We start from the raw sequence: 23278 nt of genomic DNA on the forward strand, positions 1-23278 counted from the left end.
TTAGGGCTGGAAGGGCCCTCCGGAGGTTATCCAGGCCAACCCTCCGCCCAGGCAGGGTCACGCAGAGCAGGTTACACAGTAAGGCATCCGCGTGGGTTCTGGATGTCTCCGGACAGGGAGACCCCACGCCTGCCCTGAGCAGCCCGTGCCAGCGCTCTGCCACCCCCCGGGAAAAGGAGTGCTTCCTCGCACTGAGGTGGAACTTCTTGTGTTTTAGTTTGTGGCCATTGCTCCTCGTCCTGTCGCTGGGCACCACCGAAAAGAGCCTGGCACCACCCCCTGGGCACCCGCCTTTGAGACATTTCTATGAATTGATGAGATCCCCTCAGTCTTCTCCAGACTAAGCGCGTCTCCCACGGTCTCTCATAAGAGGGATGCTCCAGACCCCTCATCATCCTTGTGGCTTCCACTGAACCCTCTCCAGCAGCTTGTTCTCCCCCCCCGCGGGGCTGTGGGGCGGTAGGAGCGGGGGAGGCGGCTGTCCCTCTGGCTGAGCGCCCCGGGGCCCGCCGTGAGCCACCCGCGGTGTTCTGGTCCTTGTCACACCTCTGCTGGCGTCGCGGGCACTGTGCCCCTCAGCCCGAACGCTCCTCTTCAGTGCGCTCAGATAAATCAGGCTGGTGGAAGACGAGGAAAAACAAAATTCTCTGAACTTATCTTTTAGCTCAACGTCTTACACATGACACCGTTAATAAACTCACAGTCTAGTTGCAGGATGTTTCCAATCAAGTACATTGTGGTTCCGCCGACCCTCCATTTTTACTTTAGTTGGGGCTGTGTGTCTGGTTGGTGTTTCTTTAACAACAAAAGTTGATGGGAAATCTTTAGCGGAGAGAAATGCTTTGTTTTTACGAAAATACTGACATGTGTGTGTGCTGGGATGGATTTTTTGCTGACCGAATGTAATGGGACAGTTTCTTTCCAGTATCCCCTGGGAAACATTTTAAACCTTGTGTTTGCAAGGCGCTATCTGGCACTTCTGAACCTCAGCTTGGGGGATTTTTGTGTTAAAACAAACTAAAGTAATTTTGTAAGTCCTAACCCAATCCACTTGTGTATCCTAGTTTATAGCTTTTAGCCAGAGGTCAGCTTCTTACTATATTTGTTCTTTGGACATGATGCATTTGGCTGGGAAATGTGTTTAGCACTGCAATGCAAACAGTAGCCGCTTGATACAATTACTGAAGTGAAGCTCTTCAAAGCTCCTATTTATTTGATGAGGTGTTTCAATTTACTGCTAGGAACTTCAGTTTACTGTTTTTGAATTGATTTGTTAGTTAAGTTTTCATGAAGCACTACTTTTTTCCCCCCCTGACGCTGTTTAAATGAAATATTGCTGTAATAAATGAAGCTGTATTAGTAAATTTTTTTTCCTTGCTCTTCTTCGCTGTCACTTATAGCTGTCTTAAACTTCAGATAATGACAGAATGTCCTCTAGAGGGAGATATTGTTGCTTTTATGTGCTGAAATGTTGGTCACGTTGTTCCAGTTATATGTCTTGATCATTTATCTTGGGAAGGATCTGTGACGATGAATGTATATCTGTTAATAAATACCTATCTTCTGGATCTGTGCTTAGAAATTTGATAACAGAATAAAGAGTCATGTGACACTTCTGTAGCTAATGTGAAACACAGTTGTTTTAGTTCAAATAGATCTAATTCTGAAGTTAAATGAGTAATCTTAACAAGTTCCAGAGTCTACTCCTGCAGAAGTATTTGTAGGACCTACTTTTGTGGTGTCTCTACATTTGTTGTGTCAATTCTGCAAATGCTTATGAAGATTCTGATTTTCATGCTGCATTCCCTGTTCTCATCAAGATGCTTTTGAGGGCAGTTTTTTTGTTGACCTGAACCAGGAATTTCAACAGGCTCTCTGAAAGTGTTGTGGGTTAAATCTCTTCAGTGTAATGAGTGCTAACAGCTTGGCAAGGAAACAAAGCAGCAATAAAATGTCACATTTGATCAATCTTACTTCTTGCCTATAAACAGCAGAGATTGAAATATTGCTTTGCGACACATCAGTTGTTTGAATGTAGTTAACTCTATACTCCACCTACTCCGTACTAATTGCTGGAAAAATCTTGGTGGGATTATTATGAGGGTGAATTATTCTGCGTGTTACATATGCAGTCTTGGCATGAGATTTCTTTCTCCTGGACACGTTAAAAAAAACTTATTCTACAGCTGAGGCATCTGTGCTCTCATTTTTTCTGTTAATAAATGCACATAGTGAATTCAGTGTTGCTTCTGGCCTATATGATCTGTAAAACTATAAGCTGTGTGGAAGATGCTCTGTGGATATTTCCTCATAGTCTAAGGCTGCTGAAGGGGTCAAAAATGTGTTTACATTTTAACTGCCAGTTGAACCCCTACACACTTCTTTCAAGTCATCTGTACTGTTAAGAAATAGATATTGTTAGACTGACTCCAAAAGAGTTGCAGTATTTATATTCTTATAAATGTACATACAAAACCACTACATAATTAATTTCTTCTTTCTGTGTGTGTGTAGAAGTAATGCTGGAAGTAAGGCAAAGTAATTTGCTGTATTTATATTACAAGGTTGTTTTCCTTTTCATCTTCATTGTCATTGTTTTGTGGTATGCAAATACACCTCTGCAATGCATTAAAAATGTATGCAAAAGGTTTGGAGGCAAATTGTGTTTTTTAATAGAATGTACAGTGTGTTATAATAGAGGAATAAATTCCATTGATTAACAGAAATAAGCGTTTTGGATTTTTTTTTTTTTTGTTAAGCAAGGTGTATTTATATCCCTAAGTTACTCAAATTGTAGACTCTGTAATTAATTGTGCTCTGAATAATCAATTCTTTATTTTAGATCATAATTTTGGAGGACTGCAGCACTGAGATCTCTGGAGTCTGCTGTGTCTAGCCATAATGAGTTTGGTTGCTTATGAAGATTCAGACTCTGAGACAGAAACTGGAAAGACTGAAGCCCCTGATGCTTCTGGCAGACAAACAAACCAGCTGAGTTCTCCTGTGAGTTGTGTTCAGCACTTCGCACCTCGTAGTACAGAATCTGGATGTGAACTGCACCCTGCTGGCAGCTCTGGCAGGTCTGGCTGGAGCAGGGTTTATGAAGGTCCCCTTGAGCATCTTGCACAGAATAACAACACTGACTTGGCACCTCCCTATTGTCAGAGGGGGTACTCTGGCCATGCTGCATTATCTGTGGCTTACAAAAACTATGAACAGGCTTCAAGCTCTTCAACGAATTCTGGAAGTGGCGTTTCCCAGAAGAGAGCACATACAGACAGCACTACTGCCATTAAAGGAATTAGACCATATATCCCTAAACGATTGCGTCAAGAAAATTCCAATAAGCCTGAAAAAGAGGAATCTGACCAGAGAGGTAGCTCAGATTGTGATGTTAAATTAAATGTATCAGGAGAGCAGACTTTCAGAAAGATCTCTGAATTAATTAAGCCATATTTGGGATCTAAATATAAAGTAACTGAAGTTCCCAAAAGCTTAATATTTTGCATGTCTAAACACAGCGGCCCTGTTAATGAAATCCAGTGGTGTCCTGTACGGGAACAGAGTCACATGCTTCTCTCAGCTTCTATGGACAAAACAGTCAAGGTAATGTAAAGCAAGATGCTTTGTGGCTCAATCATCAGACTTAAAATACTGTATTAAACAGTGCTCTTCTGGAAATACTATCCTTGCTTGTGTGTATTTAAGAGTTCCAATGTACTCAGAATTTGAGGAGATGCTTTGTAAGATTATGATGAACTTGCAGCCTAATCCTTCACTATACCCACAGTTAGGTCCATTAGCTTGGAATTTTGTGTTTTTGTTTTAGTTATGTCAGTGTTTTAGACCTTAAAAAGTTAGATTTCTGCTAGTCATTTCTCATGTTTTGTATCATGAGCACTCTGGTATGCACCTAGATTCTGCCCTGAGTCATTAAGCAACTAACTGCCAACACTGGAATAATATTTTGAAGAACTTTACCTTTCTGACAGGCCTGTGTGACATCTGCTGGAGAAGGTGGGTCAGGTCAGATGGATTTTGCATCTCAGAACAGTGTCTTGTCATGATCTAAGGGGTCTTCCCACTTTAATTTCAAGGGTTGATTGCGCAATACTCAGAGTGAATATTCTCCTAGTTTTAATGAATTTGTCTTTAGTTCTTTGGTAATTTAGTTAGTCCAATGAGGCTTTTGTTTTTAAAATGAGTAATAAAACTATTTGATGTATATGCTTTGCCAAATATAGGGCTGATTGTGCCTCTGGGTTCAAATAATAGTCTTCTGATGTGGTCCTGCACAGGAACATAGCTTTGATAAGAATGCACAGTGTCCTTTCTGATGGAAGCCATGCTTTATTGCATCTAACATGTATTTACTGTGGCAAGCACAATTTTTTTCTTGTTTCTAAAATTTAGGACTTTAGTAAATTATCCTAAATAAAGACAAGAAGAACATCCCTTGTATCAGCATGCCAACATAGTCCCTCCATCTTCTTTCCCAGGATTTTTAAACCTCTTTTTCTTAAACATTCAGTGGAGGAAAAAAGTACGTTTGTTTCTCCTTGCAAGTCATCTTTAGTATATTTGTTATATCTTGGCTGTTGCTTGAAGAACAGACTTAGAAGGAAGAGGCTAAGACATGCAAAAAGTGCTGATGGGTGTTTCTGTTAAGCAGCAATGTAAATTTAGATTGTACAATACTGACATCTGGGTGTCTGAATTTGACCTTTTGTCTTAAATTGTCACATCATCTGCTTAATGTTTGTTGACTATTCCAGAGCCTCATTTTTCTGACAAGTGAAGTTATGGATGTGTTGAATTTAGTATAAAAATCTAAAATCTAAGTTGTTACTGCAATATAAAATTATTAAAAAGGTGAATAATGGCCAGTTTGGTTTGTCTTCTGAGCATATAGAATTTAATTTTTTTTTGAGTCAGTGTTACCATGCCTGCTTGGAAGCAGTCATTAACAGTAAAGCTGTTTTTTTAAGAAACCTGACTGTTTTAGGTCCCCCTTGGAAATTCAGTGTAAATGAAATATATTAGTGTTGGCAACACTTCAGAGCATGCGGGTCTAAAAAATTAATAAAGGAATAACGTAACTCTTAGGAAGTATCTGAAACCACAGTTTATCTTCTGGAAGGCAGCTCGTAGAGAGGCAGCCAGCTATTGCATCCATGGATGCCGCTTCCATAAGGGAACCTCGTCACCGCCGCGCCGTTACACAGGGGCCGTCCTGGGCAGCAGAGGGCGCGGTGACACCGAGCATTCACTTGGGTTTGGGCTCCCAAATTCCCTCTCTTTCTGGGATCACGAGCGCAGAAATCCCTGGTGGCTGTGACGGCGCTGCTTTACCTTCTGGGAATTGATTTTGGTTGCCTAGTGTTGCCTGAAGTTGTCCGTTTTCCGGTATAAGCATAAAACAGCTGATTGAAAATGCGAGTCAGCTGTTCTCTTTCCTCATCCTTTTAACTTCACACAAATTGTATATTTTTCTTTTCCCCACAAAAAAACGCCTGCTGGAATCGCACATTTAAATCCAGGCAGTGGATGTGTGTCCTCTTTGCCTCTGTTGAGAATATGCAAACACTCAGGATGTTTGCGTGTTTATTTTCAATGTCTGATTCGGGTAAAACGCAAAGCACAGTTAAAAGCCTAAAGTCTCTGTATGATCAGAGAGAAGAGGCAATTCAGAGCCTCAAAACTCTGTACTTTCAGTTAGTCACAGGAACAACTGACTGTTTTTAAGTGTAAATGTCTTGCATCCAGTCCTTACACTCAGCCTATGCATTAAGACATTTATCTTTTGAGGAGTCCAGTGTTAGTGGGGATTTCTCAGAACTGAGGGATTTAAGGTGAGACGACTGTGGTAGCTTAAATGGTGCTTGAACTAGAGGTCTCTTGTGGTACTCAATTTGTGTAGTATTTAGCTACTTTGGTATATTTTATCTGTTCCTATGTGCTTAATAATTTCCTCTTTCATCACAAGCTAAGAATTTTCCTTTGTGGAAAAGGCTTTTTTTTTTTTTTTTTTTTTTTTTTTTTTTTTTTTTTTTTTACCTTGGCATGGAGAAGGAAGAAACACTTCGTTTACTTACTTTAGTGATCATAATTTTTTTATTCCCATCTAAATTACGATGACTAGGTCATTCATATAACACAGATACGTGTCTAAAATGTGTATATGGAACTGATTATGTGGGGTTTTTTACTTTTTAGATATCTGTATATATTGTGTTTAGATCAGGAGAAAAGAACGGTCTTCCATTTATGTTCTCTCAGGTTGAAAAGTGCACTTTGACATCTTTATGAATCAGTGTAAGTCATGCTAAAATATTTATAATAAATGAGTTGATGTTTTCAGTTTCTATTGACTGAAGAATAGCCTAGAGCTGGAAGATCATCTGAAACGTTTAGTAAAAATATCTTGCATAGTAAGGAATGAATGAACTGCATTAGAGCATTTCATGGTTTTCTTGAAAAGTATTTGATCTGATTTCTTTTGTATTGCTGCATTTAAAACACTTCAAACAGTTTTCAAGTGGTAAAGTAGAAAAAAGTATCAGTTATCATCGGCTCAGGGGCAGAATTCTTTAGAGTAACACTCCTAACCAGCAGATGGGGCACCTCAGCATGTTAGAAAGGGATGGGAACTAAGCTGCCTCTGAAGAGTCAAAGACTTTAATATTTGCCTCTATGTTGTGTGTTGAAAGACCAAAGTTACAAGTTTATGCATGTGTTGCTAAATGTATAAGAAAACCCCTGAGTTTTCTGAGAGACCTGAAAATAAGAAAGAACTCCATGTGGGAAGTGGTAGGCATTGTGAATTACCCACAGTTCGTCAAATCTGGAGCTTTTATAGAAGAATATTTAATGCTAAATTTTAAATTTGTAGGGAATGAGGAGCTCTTACTGTGACAGTGCTGCTCTTCATGGTTACACTCTAAGGGTATTGTGAGTGGCTTATGTTTTTAGCTTAGGGATGTATTTTAAGAACTGTGAAACATTGTCTGAACTGATTAAATTTGTTTTCTTTGAATAACACTTCTCTACCTTCTGTTTGAATAGCTTCTGTAAATGAATTTTAGGCATCTACTGCCATTTTTGGGTTTTCCTACTTAAACACCGAAATAGTGTTCATGATTTTAATATCTCATCTACTGGCTTTTTTTTGGCATAAATTTTGAGAGTTATCGCTGCTGTTAAAGGTGCTTGGTTCCCATTGTGTGGATATTCAATGCTTTCTGAACATCAGACCTTCTTCAGGTATTTCTGATTTCAAACCCCGAATACAGAATCTAGCCTCACAGGTTACCGCTGAATACAGCTTGTTGCCTTTGGTAGCAGAGAACATTAAATGGTTGTGTCTTGAAAGACATTTATCAATTGCAGAAACGACAGTGCTGCATTCACATTGTCCATGATTTTTGTTTGGAAGATCTTGTCATTGCACGGAGCCACACAGATGTTAACATTTTCATAGTTACTGGTGCTGGACTTAGCTTTTTAACAATTGTTCGTAGTTTCAACATCCTGTGCCTTTATTCTATTATTGCCTTAAAATTAACTCAAGGTAACATCTTTATATAATCATCTGTTAGCTGTTAATTTTGTGTTTATCATATTTTATTTAGGGCATCACAGCAGGTGTTGTGTTTGTTGCAGAGAATTTCTTAATTTTCAGCACTTTCACTCTCCATTGTTAAAGAAGATCAAGGAAAGAAAATGCTGCAATTCTTGAGTATGCAAAATGTATATTAATAGCACTTTGTGTTCTAATACATTGTTGCAAGTTTTTCTTACATATTTTGTTCCCTACTGGCCTAATTGAATGGTAATTTAGTCACAGCTCTATCTCTACAAGTAAAAGTTTTAAAAATTGGTTTAATAATGTCAGCCTCTTGAACAGGGACATTCCTGACTTCCCATGATTAAGAACATAAGAGCTATACTGGTTCAGACTGGGGCTCTGTATAGCCTGGGGGTCAGTCTCTAAGTAGATGTGTAAAAAAGAACAAGTCGAAGCTTTGTGGTGCCTTTAAGTCCTCTTCTGCTCTGTGCTTATTTTCATGTTGGGATTTCTGAGCTCCTAAGTAGTTCGTCTTTGTAACTTGCTACCTCAAGAGATTTCTTCCAGATACTTCTCCAGCCTTCTGAGACTCTTTTGCGATCATTAGATTTAGAGTGGTATGTTACTCATAGTCATTAAATTTAATGTACAGATTTTGGTTCCTGGAGTGTGTCAAATGCCACAAGAAATACAATTTTCAATTATACTTTCAAAGTATTATTTCATGGTTTTGTATCTGTTAGGAGAAAGAGCACAGTAGTATATTCCAGGAATTTTGTTATTCTTGATCCTGTTGAATTGAACTGAATGATAGAAGATGATAGCCTCAATCCATCAAATGTGTGTGGCACAGATAGTGGCAACACAAATTTCCTAGATATTGGCCACTATCCTGCCTCAGAGTAACAAAATCTAATATTTCTGTTTTCAACCATTCTGTACACAATTCACTTGGAAGTTTCTTGTTGTTCTGTCACAGGCATGTCTGTTTATTAAGGAATAAATTTAAAGTGCCAGCATATTTCCTGTACACTCAGGCATAGCTGTCAGATGGCTGTAGCCCTGTCACAGCTAGGCTGAATTCAAACTGTTCACTAAGCAGAATTAGCTGTCATGCTGCTAGTACCTCAAGTAGGGTTACTCTTTGATTGATTTTTAAAATCTAATTGTGGCAATATTCCTTGAACTGTAGGTGATGATCAGATGACAAATTGGGAAGTCATCCTATTTGATACGTATGTTCTTTATTTGAAATGTTTTGAAGATCTCTGTTGATACATTTTAAATAATGTATATTAAAAATAAGAAGTAGCTCTCCCCATTAACTTGAAAGTGGCAAGGAAATGCTCATATTCTGGATATTGTGTATTGCTTACATAGATGTGGGACAAAAACCATTGTTTTCTTGTTGAAAAGGCTACTAAATAGGCTGTTCTGAAACCCTGAAGCAGACTTTTCTTTATGAAGGTTCTGGCCTTCTTCCCTTGTCTGTTTAGAGCTCTCCATATTTTTTCCAGTGACTTTAAGAAGGCTGGTTATTAAGATGGCAGTACACTTATGTGATAGGTACATGCATTGTAATACCAGCCTTTTTTGTGTACCTTGATCTTCTTCTAACAAAATTATTTCATACATTTCAATGAGAAGTGTCCTCCATAATGCTTATTTTTATGAGAAAAGGAACATCATGCAGGAAGGAATGTATTTGACCATCAGTGAAAGCTTCTGGCTGTGCCATGGGTAGATGATAATCCAGGTCAGGATGTAATAGATAGCTCTCACAATTGTTCTGCAAAAGCTGGTGACACGTATCAGCAAAGAACAGTTCATGAAAGTGGTGAATTTTGGTCTCTTCATCCTAAAGGCTTGTGTGGGTAAGAGTTGTTTCACATTTGGTATTTTAGTACCTTGGTAATGTTTAGAGACCGCTGTTAGAGAGATATATTTTTTTAATTATTTTCTTGTTTCCAGTGATGCTGTTGTCAAGGAAACAGAAATCCTTGTAAAGCCTTTGTTCACTTTTTCAGAATCCACAGCTGGAGATGACTTGTATAGTTTTTATTATGTTCTAAGTGTTTGACACACTCTTAAGCCTCAAAGGATTTTTTCAAAGGAGTATGTTTCTTTGAGTATAAATAGCACCATCCTTATCTCTGTAGGGTTTGATAAGTCATTGTTTCTTTCCTTCTGCACTAACAAGAACTAAATTCAGTACTGCTTTGAATTAGAATTTATCTTAACACTTATATGAAGACTGACATTTGAGGAAAAGGGGGAGGGCAAAAATGTCTCTCAGCTTCTGGGTGAGGTTTTAACTTTGTGATGTCACAAGGTATTTTTCCACTTGGAAATGACTCCTGACTTAGGATCTCTTTAAAGCATGCAAGAGTGATACCCCAAGTCTTCTTGTGAAGCATTTTTGACTGCCTTATGCCTATGCTAGAGGATGTGGCTGTGGGGGACAAGAGTGGGATGGATATTTCAGTGTAGCTAGTATGCCTGTGTTCCCCCTCGCCCCTGCAAAAATAAATTTGGAATCATTTAAAAAAAATTTTGAAAATAAAAGTTCTTCCAAGAGCAGGGAAGTTACAGAAATCCTCTTCAATTTCTTTCTCTAGAGCTTCTGCAGCGTCTTTCACTTTTATTCAGCTGCTTAGCATGATTAAGCCTTGAGGGAAAAATACTGAGGCCTTCTGTGAAATTTGGTTGGCACTGATCAACAGGTGCAAAGTGGCCACAGGTGAGATGCACAGGATAACACCGTTGTTCTGACAGTGTTATTTCACAAACCTTTTTTCTGTGGAAATCCAAAAGCGGGGAGAATGACTTCTAAATATCCTTAACAGTGATGCTGAAGAAAGGATTCTGTTCTCTCATGTTACCTAAAAAGAGTTTTGGTTACTTGTATCATTATTTGCAGAAGTATGAGGAACTGAAAGCATTTATCGGACTTTTTTCTTAGCAACCCATCTGTCTTAAACGGGTGAGCTCTACACTTCCTTTCTGCTGGGAGCCCTTCAGTTGTTTACTGTCTCTCTGAAGTAGCAGAGGATAAAGCAACCTTGTGCTCCTCCCAGCACAGCCAGCCGGCTAGGGAAAAGAGTCAGGGCTAGAGATGTCAGTGGAGCAGTGCCTCTAATGAAGCTGAGCTGGTAATGGTTACCTGGTCGTAAGGTAAACTCTCCAATTTACACACAGGAGCTGTGTGGGCAGCTGCTGTGCAGTCTAATGGCAGAATGTCATCTGAGATGGGAGAGATGGATGATGGTGTTATCCCCGTTCGGGGTGTGTCAGTAAGATTCCTGGTGAAAAAGTCAAGATTTTGGTACTTGGGGAAAAAAATGAGCTAGAGTAGTTTTAAGTTTTTAAGTGACTGTAATATATTATGGGAGAATCTCAATTTTTTTGTAACAGTTAAGAAATGCTGAATATCTTTGCTGTTTGAAAATATAAATAACACCAATCTAACTTTGCTTCTTTTCTAGAAAGCTGGCTTTATAGCATCTCACATACTGCTATATATTAAAAAAAATCTGCTAACAAAGCCACAAGGCATCTTATGACTTTGATTCCTTACTCTTGATGGTTTGTCAATGTTGTCAAGGAAACAACTTTTTGAGAAATTTTGCTCTACTTTTTCAGGTTCTATAGAGAGATTACTTGTGTAGGATTTATCTGGCATCAGGGCTAGAAAGAGTTTTCCTGAAGTTTCTATTCTTTTCAGTATGTTCATGTCCTTGCTTTTTTTAAAGCAGGTTTTATTTTTAGTGTGCGTCACACAGATGCATCTTTAAGGTCATAATACCAGTGAATGTTCCAAGTATTGCTGACACTTGATCTTTGGATGAAGCCTCACAGAAAGAACTTAATTGAGGCCTTTGCTATGTATTTGTTCTATAAAAACAAGTGTTAATTATAAATTCCCTTTAAATTATAGGAGAAAGAAACATTAGAAAACCCCTTGTTCTTCAAAGAAGTTGCTTCATTACTACAGAATTAATGACTTACTGTCCTTTATCATACATATCATGTTTCATTGCAGTAATCATCTCTCTTCAAAGAAAAAAGCATTTTGTGGTTGGTGTGGAATTGTGTTGGGTTTATCTTCCAGCTTGTGTGTGCTGGGTGACAGCCTGGTTAGATTGTTAAGGCTGATCTTTACCTTCACTGTTCTGGTGAAGAGAGCGCTTTATTTTATATTCTTTTTAATAAAACAACTGGTTTTTGTCTAGGACATACATGAAAATATCAAAAAAACTTCTCCCTTTCTCAGATGTTTCAGTTGGTTAATGGATTAAGAATACTGGGCATGATAGTGAAGACTGCATGTGCTTGTGTGCTGTGCATGTGCCAGCTATGTAACACCTTGCTTCCTGAAGTCAGAATTAGGAATCTGTCCTTTTCTTTGGTCTCCTTGCCTCTTTCCAAATTATAATTTCATCTTTAAAAGAATTTTTCTCATTCTGAACATTGTGACTAGTGCATGGAATTTTGTATTTTTATCTCCTAAGGGAGGGACACAGCTGGTTTTCTATGGAAAGGATGGGAGTTAGGGGTGCAGGTGGTTGGGGCTGACAGAGTCATATAAACATGTTAAAGCTAGCACTATGTTAACAATGCAGAAGAATTTAAAATTAATTAGGTAGTTCAATCTTACTCTGCTTGCTGGTACTGAAATGGTGCTAGTTAAAATGTCCTCATTGCTAGCAAAACATGTAGCTGCTTGACATAATTAATAGTTTATTTCCATAATTGAATAACTAATTCTTATGTTTAATACTGGGTTATGTCACTGACATCAGTGGGCTTAAGACTGCATCTATATTTTCCAGAGAAGAGGATCTTTAATATTTTGTTTTGATTTATTTGGTTTTCCTCTTTGTTTTTGTGTTTTGTTTTTTTTTTTTTTTTTTTTTCCACTTATTAACATTCTCAATAGCCTTGGGAATAATAAATGGTTTATTTTTTTGTTGAAAGAACCAAATTGTAAAGAAAATGTAACTAGCCTAGGCTGACTGATAAATGCAAGATTCATTAAAGCTCAGGTTTTCAGATAGCTGTTCTAAATCACGGTGTACTGTCTCTCAGGTATTACTCCAAATCAGGGTGGGCAGTAAGACTGCAAAAACTACTTCTTAAAATAAGAAAATCACCTGGTTAACATTGGGGATAGGCAGAATTTGCCTGTAAATTTGGCTTTGGTAATTTCTTCCAAGTAAAAATTAGTCCCTAGTACAACTTTCTACCATTATTTTTAGGTGTGCTGCAGTGATGTGTTACCCTGTGCCATTGCACAAATACCCTGTCAGGGTGTGCACAGTTGGCAGTGCCCAGCTCTGTTGTGCCAGTGAACAGCCACCACTCATCTGATGGCTGGGTCACCAGAACTTGTCCATAGCTGTTGTCCCTGCTGTGCCAGGTGCTCCCAGTGCATAATGTGCAAGAATGAGACAGGTTTAATTGCTCCTTTTTTGTTTGTTTTGGTTGTATTTATTTGTTTCATTGACTGTGTGAAGATGATGGTGTCTGATGGTATCTGATTTTATAGATGTACATAGATCAATATAAAGCTGTAAAGTACATGGGTAGCCTTAGCTGATTGGCAGTTTTATATTAAAGTATGATAGTATTGAGGTACAATACAGACAGCTATAATTTGAATTTTGATAGCTACTGTTTAACTGAAGCTTAAGAAAAAAACCCCCATAAAACTAAACGTTTGTCTATGGTGGTTTTCTCCTTGTTTTCAGAAAAAAGTCACAGGTCAGCAGGAGTAGACACACAGTGTTTCAGAAGCTGGGAATGCAGTTGCTAAGACTTGTGTTCTAAATAGAACAGTGCTTCTTATCCCAATAGTGAATGTTCCAAATCTGTGGGATGCATCTGTGGGATATGCCTGTGAAAATAGCCAGTCCTTCCTTACCTGCAAGAACTGAGGATACTTAAGGCAATTTGCCTCAAAAGAGCTGTGAGTCTGAAACTGAGGTGTCTAGCACTTATGAGGAATCCCTGCTTTTAATAGAGTATAAATGTTTGTGACTTGAAGAAGTGATTGATGCTAATGAATATGATTCATAGAGATGAAGGGGAAACCAGATTATTTAATAAATGGCTATAGTAATTTAGCTAATTATCTCCTGGAGAGCTGCAATACATTTGAAGTTCTTCTCCTTTGCCTGCTGGTAAGATCTTGATTGCTGAAGTGTTTTCTGGGCACAAATACTGTCTGCTAGTAACCACTACTGGGATTGTGCTTTTAGGTGTTGAGAGCACATATGTTATTCTTAACACACTACTACACTGTATTCTGAAGTTGATGAGAAGCTACCAAATTTATGCCGTGTTCTTCTCCCACGTAGGGGCAGCAGCAGGGAATTTAGTGGTTTAAAAGTAAATCTTAATAGCTACCTGTCATTAAATGTATGCTTCTCTTGAATTACTTGAGTATGTGCGTCAAACTGCTCTGCTTGAACCGTGTCATCCCAAATACGCCTACTGCTGTGTGTGAAGTAGCTAATGTATGTGAAGTAAATTTTTGTGGATGTGTAGTATACAGCAGGGGTGGGGATTTAAGTATCTTTGCTATACTTAGCTTTGTCTTATGCTAAAATAATTCTGATTTTTCATATTCTAGAACAAACGATAGCTTGAATCACTAGCTGATTTATAAGGATGTTGTAACTTTTCACTTCTACGTTTTCCAGGAACTTGCCATTTGAGGAACATCCATGGGGTTAGCCATAGTGCAGTGATTAGTCACAAAACACTTAAAGGTTAACTGCAAACTAGATGGGAATTCTTCACTTTGTTTTGGTGTGTGTGGGAAATGATTCTCTTGCACTGTCTGCCCAGCATGAATGTACAATCGCTACTTTGTAGCTACAGTCACACTCATGACTTTTAACTGGCTGGGGATGTGATCTCTGAGCATATTCCTTAGAGTCAATGATTTATGGAAAACTTGTGATGAGCTTCAGGCGTAGCTGTCCCAGAATCTTTCTGCACAATAAAGAACACACTATGTTAAAAGATGACGATTGATGGCATGGCAGAAACACTTTGCTCTTGGGAAAGATAGAGTCTTTGATAACTGGTGATTTTAAGTATCTGGATGTATACACTTATTTGCAAATTGCTTTTTTTTTGTGCACATTGTGTATAATGTAAAGGTTGCCTGCCTTCAGAGTAAAAAATAGTGGTTCTCTCTTCATTTTCCTATTTTCTCTCTTTTCTTTCCTTGTCAGCTTGCTGTGTTACTCAGCATTTGGTAAGCCCATCTCTCTTGCAAATAGTGGGACTTAGCTAAAAAAGATTGGTTGGTAGAGATGACTAAAACACCAAACAAAGTCTCCATTGGTGTGAATCTTGCTGTTTGGTCTGACTTTGCTCAACTGTTCTTGAGACTATTTGATGTTTTGGATGAGAGTTTCTGATTTTTCATTTGGGTTACCTAATACATAGGGTGTTAATTTCTAGGCTTCTTTAGTACAAATCTCTGCAATAATTCAGGGGATACTTAATTTGGCTTTTAGAATGGTTTAAGAAAACAGCATGCAATAATCAATGTGTTATGGTATATGTGGTCTAATACCATCATGCTAGCTCTGTCAAGCAGAAAAATTCAATTGAAAAACATGTTTTAAGCTGTTGCTTTCCTCTTAATTTGTTGTAAATTCAGTGATGAGCATCAGAAGCATACATATTTATTCCCCTAAAATGTCTGAAGACGTTATCTTGTCATACTTACAAATAAAATAGGAGAAAATACTAATGACATACTTTTGCTTTTTTTCCTTCTCTTCCTTGGTTGTTTTGTTATAAAAAGCAGTAGCCCACTGCTCAGGGGGATTTAAAATGTCCTGTAGCTTTGAAAATGTGCACTGGACCAGTTGGCCTTCATTTAATGCTGGTTTGGCAACCTGGCTTCCCTTAGGGCTAACTTGTTATGCTCATTACGGTGGTGGTAATGTTACTGTAGTAGCATTTAGTGTAGTGTAACCTCCCACAGCCTATTTTGTTTTGCTGACCACTTTATGTGGCAACAGAACAATTTCTTATGAAACTTGCCAAAAGTGGTTACTAAAAGACTGTAAGAAAGTGATTCGACAGTATTTTGGTGTCTTGCATGGAATAAGGAAAGGGAAAGGAAGATCTATAGTAAGTTTTACTCGTCTCCTGTATTTCGTCTTTTTGATAATCTTGAGTAGGTTGATTTTCTCTGAAACATGCTTTGAGCACTTGGAAGAGAACTACAATTATGATTTTATTGATTAGTTTGGTTGAGGATCACTTTTATCTGAACTTGTGTCTGAAGTAGGAGCGCAGCAACCTGGTTGTAATTCTCACTGTTGTTCATCTCCAGAGACTGTAGAACATTTTTTTTCTTCTTGTTTTCTCAGTCTATTTGTAGTTTAAGGAAAGAGATATTGGGGAAAGTGGGTGACATTCGATCTATTGAGGAGGTTCTTCCCAAGCCTGGAATTGGTTGTATGAGATGTATGCTGTGTTTGGGGTCAGGTGTCCTCCTTTCACTGCTGGGGAATGGACCAACACTTTCCTGGGGGATGACACCCTCATGAGTGAAGTCCAGCTGGCTGCTGGTATGAGCAGCGTGCTGCTGACTGGGGTTAATGACCTGTGGCACAGAGTGTCTCATCCCCTCTGTTCTCCTGGCAGTTGGCATTGCCAGTGCCTGCCATGGGCTTTGAAGCAGAACAGTAAATCTACACTTAATGCAGCCAGGCAGCAGCAGGAACTGGCTTTTAGACAAGGTCAGGAGTTACTTGACACTATGCACCTTAAGAACATTTCATTTTTCTTTTTTTAGAAAGATTTTGCCTCATTTTTCTCTTCAAACATAATCCTTGATAAAAGTTTGATCAGGAAAGAGTGTAGAATAAAACTGCTGTTCAAACTGGGCTGAGAGATACAGACCAGTAGGACATCCTTAGAGTACATAATTATTCACACTGTTGTTTTGACTGATTAAAAATCCTCTATGTCAAATAATTGGAGAGCGATAGAGTAAATTTAACCTTTTGACCTTTAGAACGCTGTTTAAATGTTTCTTCTCCATCTTGAAGCACATTATTCATTAATCTCTTTTCTAGTGGAAAGAAGCTGTCTTTACTTTTAAAAGAACAAAAGACAAAACACCAAGTCATGACTCTTCTGACATTCTGTTCTTGGGGTCATTTTTTCTTCCCTATTTTCAGAGTTTATTTCTCCAAGAAGGTCTCAATCAAGACCAAGATCAGAGTTGATGATCAAAGACTCCTTCTGCCTCTGAAGACAGTAATGGTTAAAACTTCTTTTCCAACAGAATGAAGTCAGTGCATTTTCTGATTTTCACATTTTTACATTATACATTGTATTTCATCCCTGAATTCAGTTGCATTTTCCTTTTTTTAGAGACATGGACCTATCTATGAAGAAGATGGAAGAAAGTATGCAACCTAACATGGATAGTATCCTCAGTATGTGCATTGGGGGTACCTTTGACTTGATGATGAATATTTTCAGTCAAGTATGGCTCATGTCAGTCTTGTGATCTTGACTTCAGTTAGGGAAACTCAGCAATTTTTAGTTTTGTTTCCATCTGATGGTGTGAGGAATTAATTTTTAATGGTCCCTTCTGAGAAAACAATCAGAATTAGTGGTTTGGTTTTTTTTTTTTTTTTCTCGGTGTTTGCCTGAAGGAGGGTTTCTTATCAAAAGCCACGTACTGGCATTTGAATACATATCCCAATATTAGCAGGTAAGCAAAGGTATGCAATTTTCCTGAGCAACAAAATACTTGATTACAGGTCTAATGATAGTTTAAGAGGTGTTTTCAGATGTGCTGAAATCAAGGACTTGAAGCAGATGAACTTAATTATCTTTGTGAATATTCACAATCACATTATGTGCTTTAAATGTCACATTTGGAAATAGTGCCTCATCGCTAGTTAATTAACAATAATTACTCAAGGTAGTACTTATGTTTCTGGAATCTCTTACCTACTGTGAAAAATGTATTTTGCCTCTAAAGGTTTCTCAGTATAGAATCCAGATTTTATTTCAATCATTCTGAGAGTGTTGCAATTGCTTTGGCCCTCTGTACTCTTTACCCGTACCACTGCAGCATGGATGATCAGTTATTTCATTCCATTTGGTTTTTAACACCAGAACTCTGATGTATATACATTTACATATACATATACATATACATATACATATACATATACATATACATATACATACACATACACATACACATACACATACACATACACATACACATACACATACACATACACATACACATACACATACACATATACATATACATATACATATTTTTTTTTTAAAAGCAAGCAGTTGATTTTTTTCCTTGGCAGCATAAGAAAAGAGAAGCAGTAGCAAATTAGGCTGGCAGGCTAGCTCCATCATGAGGTGTTACAAAGGTGTGTTGACATCTTCAGCTAAAGAAATATGGCTTATGATAATACCAGAAGGGGTTTTTTCAGTCATAGCACTTATATTCTGTGTGCTTTTCTCTCTCTAAGGATGCTTCTTCTTGGCAGAGAGCATTCCACAGCCCAAGATAGCTTACACTGCAACAAAAAAAAACCCCAAAAAACCCTCATAGATCCTAGAAAATCTTCCCTATATTTTAGTTTCCATTTTCCCTCTGCCATCTTTCTTCTCTGCTTTTCAGGTAGAAACTTAATTGAAATATCCAGGGATTCTCTTCAAGGTTTTTTCCATCAAAATAAATCTTTCTTCAATAGTGAATCTTTTTTTTTACTTGTTTGCAGCAGTGCACTTTATTTGTGCTTATGTGTATGTATATTAAAAATATATATATTTAAATGTATATAAAAAGAGCCTTAAATTAGCAGTAAGCATCTATTGTCAACTACTTTTACTTAGATACTGCATATTCTCTTTGACTTTCATTAACCTGTGTGAATGGAGAGTCTATTGAAATCCTGGTAGTGGTAGTAACCTGTAGCTTACATTTCAGAATTATGTTTTTCTATATAGTACATGAAATACTTTAAAGTTTTTAATTCAGGACAGTACTTACAACATGCTAAGCAGATGTTTGATTTCTCAGACATCAATTTCAAACTAGTTCAGAGAACAGGAAGAAAAGCTACTACATTTTAGAAACAGTCATGAAGATTAATTAAACTAATTATCTATGCTGTGTGCAGTGGGAGTGGAGATAACTGCAGGTATATGAAGGCATAACCAAGGAGAGTGATGAATATTTTTTCAAGCAGGAAAAGTGGTTTAATGATGGCAACACAAATGGAGGAGACAGGAAGCTAAAATAATAAAGTGAATCTGATTGTGGAAGGGTCTTCAATATGTTACGTGAAAATAGTGTTGGAATTGGTAAGGACTTCATCGGAGAAACTTCCCAATGGCAGTTTTTCATCTGTAGAATGACTTGGAGAAAACAAGCTTTTCGCAACCACCAAGCCTTGATTTTAAGTATTTAGGTCGTCATAGACCCATTCTAACTGAATGGTCTGGTAATGATGCCAAAGAGCTTTCAACTATGTGCCTGCTGTGCCAAATGGGTTGAAACAAAACAATTTTTGCTTCCTTTTTTCTCCTGCCCTTATACATGAAGGGCTCTTTTCTTCTTTGAGAAATCTGCTCTTGGGTATCTCAGTACAGAGTCTGGATTATCCGAAAACTTGATATTCAGCTGCTGGCATTCTTTGTTTATTTTAGAAATTGTTCACATTTATGTGCTTAAATAGAATTTAAATACTCGTGAAAAATTTGATCAAAACTGGTCACTAATCTCTTTAAATTTGTGCTAATATATAGTAGCCTACAATGCTACTAGAATTTTCATGTAAACCAAACCCCAAATATTTGCATTAACTTCTAATTTTGAAATTCTTTGTCCTGTAGGTCTGCAGTGGCAGTGAAGTAAATGCAATGAAATATTTCTAGGTGAAGTAACACTTTCTGTAAGTGTGCTGTACTGCTGCTGCAGTGAGAAATGCTGCACCCAAGGCTGCATTCTTTAAATGTTTATTATGTTATAGTGGTGCCAAGGAGTTGAGCACTCTGGGGCCTGCGGTGGGCCTTTGGGTTTATGTGCAGATTTCAGGGCTGTGCTGCCCAGGGCAATTGAGCTGACTTGGGTTTCAAAGCTGCTGAGTGGGGCTGGCTTGATGCTCTGCAGGGATACACAGGTATTTCTCTGGGCTGAGTTTAACTGGGATTTCTCATGGTACCACTGCACTGATGTGCTGATCAGGTAGGTTTGTACTATGGGAATGTAATCAGAGGCAGCTCCTACTGATAGAATACCACAGTGATGCATTATTGCTTGCTAAATGAAGTGTGTTCAGGCTTTAAACAAACCAGGGGAGGGCAGTGGTGTGTATTTTACAAGGATTTAAATATTGCATTTACTAATATAATTAAAAATAACTTAATTGGGTCCTATGTAAATGCCAGGCAATGTTTGCAGGTGTCAGTGTGTTCATATCTGCTTGTTGATAACTCTGTCATTAATTCATAGTTTCAAGTCAACATCCACATAGGAGAAAGTTAGCTTTTAATCTGGTCCTAGGTTTTCAGCAGGAGCTATAATTTTCATTTCCAGTTGCAAAGGCATGCTCTTACACCAGCTGTAAAATGAAAGTTATTGATACAATCTCCATAATATGGTGAAATCACAACAAATATGCAAGCTTGTTACCTGATTTCTAAACTATTGTTGGAGAGCATAGTAGATGCTTTTTAACATGTACAGTTCTGAGTATTTATAGATGCTTCCACCCAGACTTGTGTAGCTGGACTTCTCATTTGAGCTGTACTCCTAGTTAAATATAATAAGTCAGTTACAGCTGGAAACTAACTTTGAAACATTTGGACTACAGTAATAATCCCTCTTTGAGGTACAACTTCTGTCTTAAATTGCTGTAGTTTTTCTTCGGTTTATGATATCTAGGTAAACAAAGTACAAAATTTTTATATGCTTATTGTCTTTAAGAAAAAAAAATTCCTGTATTTTTAAATGAATATTGGGTCTTTGTTTAATGTTTTTGAATTTGTTGTTAAAATAAACAGCCTCTGACCTATTAATAAAGAAAAAGCCATTTACCAAAGTCTAGTGCAGAATGTGAAAAAGTAAGTAGTTGTTCTTTTAAGGTTATTTTTTGGATCTTAAAATTTGATGCTTTGTATGTATTTGATGCTTGATACTGTGCTTTGTATTGCTGATAAACATAATCAAAGATCTCTTGTTCAACTTCAGGTGAGCTGTACTACATTGTAGGAATGTGAACGCTGAAATCCCTCTGCTGACTAGATGTACATTAGATTTGCAAATTACTTAGCAGTGCCCTTTGGGACAAAGCTCTTCATGAAATCATTGTCAATAACTTTCTGTTGGGTTGACTTTCTGTTGGAATAGGTTGTTCTTCAGGATTTCACAGGAGAGAGATTAAATGTTATAAAGTACAAAGTACAGAAACTCCGTAGGGCAATCTAAATTATATTATAAGAACTGAGCTATATTACAAAGAATATTAAACATATTTGCAGTCTTTTGTAATTTGTCACATGAATGCCAAGCCCCTTTTTGTCTAGTGGTTTGCATGGATATGCAAAGGAGAAATAACAAAAGCTAATCAGTTTTGTTCTATGTAAAGCTGTTAATATGTAGATACTTGAGTTCCCTACCAGAAAAAATAAAAATCTGAGTATTCTGATGATGTGTGTTGATGCTGTGTAAATTGCTTGGCAAAGAGGAGCTACTGTATTCACTTCATTTGAAAAAGAAATATACTTAAAAAGAAAATAGCATGACACAGCCAGTGTTGTATATCTGTGCAAAAATCAGTGTGAATTACTCAACTTTCAGTGTACCTGAGACAGTTGGAGTACCAGTGCTGGGCGCCTTACCTACTTGGGGGAACAAACCCAAACTTTCCCTCTTTAGTGTAGAGACACATGGATATGAACGGGTGGAAATGGGTGTAATGGCCCCAGCATGCTGGAGATAAATGTGGGAGTGAAATATATTTGTTATGAGCAACATAACAGGTAGGGAAGCTGGAAGGGAAGGTGAAGCTGCTGTTGGTACAGTAAACATGACATGGGCACAAGCCCTGCGCTGTGCCTGGCCCCACATCAGGGCCAAGGCTGAGCTATGGCGGTGGCTGTGCTGAGTGAAGAAAACTGAACTGTGATGTGTGCTTGGAGGGAAGCTAAAAAAAAAAAATTAAAACTGACAAGTTGTAGAACAACTTTTCTCGATAACTGCGTCAGAGCAGGATTTCTTTCTACATTTAAAAGTCAGGAATTTTAGAAGTCAGCTGAGGGTAAATGTATGTGCGGTGCTGCACACAAGATAGCCACCCCCATCTGTGGGGCAAACTGTTTTGTTTGAGTCAGCAGATCTTATAGGAGGCGCTGAATATCCTGGGAGTCAAATGTGTAATTTTGAGAAATCCTGATGTGTTTGAGGCATCTGTCTCCTACACTCCTCATGAATGCCCAGGAAATGCAAATATCCTTAATAAATCACTTGAATCTCACTGTGTTACTCATTCTTTGATGCTCCTCAGCTTCCAAGGCTGAACAGTATTTTTGACAGACTTAATACTAGATAAAATCTACCTTCACACATCCAAAGGAGACCCACCTGAGCAGGAACTCCTGCGCAGGGATTTGGACTTTGTTGAGATGTTCCTGTGTGGAATTGTCATTGAGGATTATGGGAGGCAGCTTTGTGTTAGGAGCTGTCTGGAGGCTCTTTAATTTACATAGGAAGCAGTGCTTTCCATTCACATGCAGAAATTCGAGGTGTGTGTTAGAAGGCAGAACATTCTCAACACAAGGAACAGTTTGTTCCAGGGGAAGCAGGAGATCAAGCCTTGCACTGAGAGACCTTTGTCACTCGGACCATAAACTTGTATGTTTTCCCCATTACTTTCCCCAGTGCTTAGAGACACATAAGCATCATAATAACTCAGTAATGGTAAAAACAGTTATAGTAAAGCAGAATGTTTTTGTCAAGAAAAACTGGAAAAATTCTCAGTCTGAGTGACCCTAGTATAACTAGAACAAGTGCACATTCCTGTGTTGTACATCCATCCTGCTAAATAACATCTTATGCAGAAAAATCTTGAGAAGACCTCAGCCAGAGTTTATTCCTGCAGCCTTCAGGCTAGATGTATTCCTCAAAGCAATTTAAAAATATTCAGTTTAATTAAAAAAAACCTATCCAAATAAATTACCTATTTTTTCAGTGCTCTCTTGTTCTGGCTAACCCGATTTCTGTACAAAATTATCTCTGCTACACACCTAAAATTTAGCATTATCCTCAGTGTCACTTAAATAATCAAACTGCTTGTTGTAGTTATCAAAATGTATTCTGCTCTGGGTAAGGAAATTATTTGCTCTTACTTCAAGACCTTTACTGCAAGAACTCAATCAAACAGTGGGCTTGCAGCCATCTTTTCTCTCCACCCGTTTCTGAACTGCAGGATAAGGCTATTTCGGTGGGAACAAATCAAGACGTTAAAGTTGTACAGCTGCCAGAGGGGGCTCTGATGTTTCTACCTCTGAAGGCTCCAGAGGTAGAAAGGTGACTCCAGCTTATTTCTAACTCTGTGATATAGCTTCAGTAAAATGCTGCCACAAGGTGTCATGGGCAGCCCTGCATTATTGATTCATTTGGACATTAAA

General features: G+C 38.0%; 1 protein-coding gene across 1 annotated transcript in view; it reads left to right on the top strand.

Moving 5' to 3' along the window:
• Positions 1 to 23278, top strand: part of WDR25 (WD repeat domain 25) — a 60005-nt gene that overhangs the window by 395 nt on the left and 36332 nt on the right. Inside the window, exon 2 of the mRNA XM_066188816.1 lies at positions 2843 to 3606. Within this exon, the coding sequence (XP_066044913.1) occupies positions 2902 to 3606 (705 nt within the window). The 5' untranslated portion in view covers positions 2843 to 2901. The remainder of the gene's footprint in view (positions 1 to 2842; positions 3607 to 23278) is intronic.

Source organism: Chamaea fasciata, unplaced genomic scaffold (genome assembly GCF_029207755.1).
Source record: "Chamaea fasciata isolate MVZ Bird 193981 ecotype frontalis unplaced genomic scaffold, bChaFas1.0.hap1 SCAF_7, whole genome shotgun sequence".
NCBI lineage: Eukaryota > Metazoa > Chordata > Aves > Passeriformes > Sylviidae > Chamaea > Chamaea fasciata.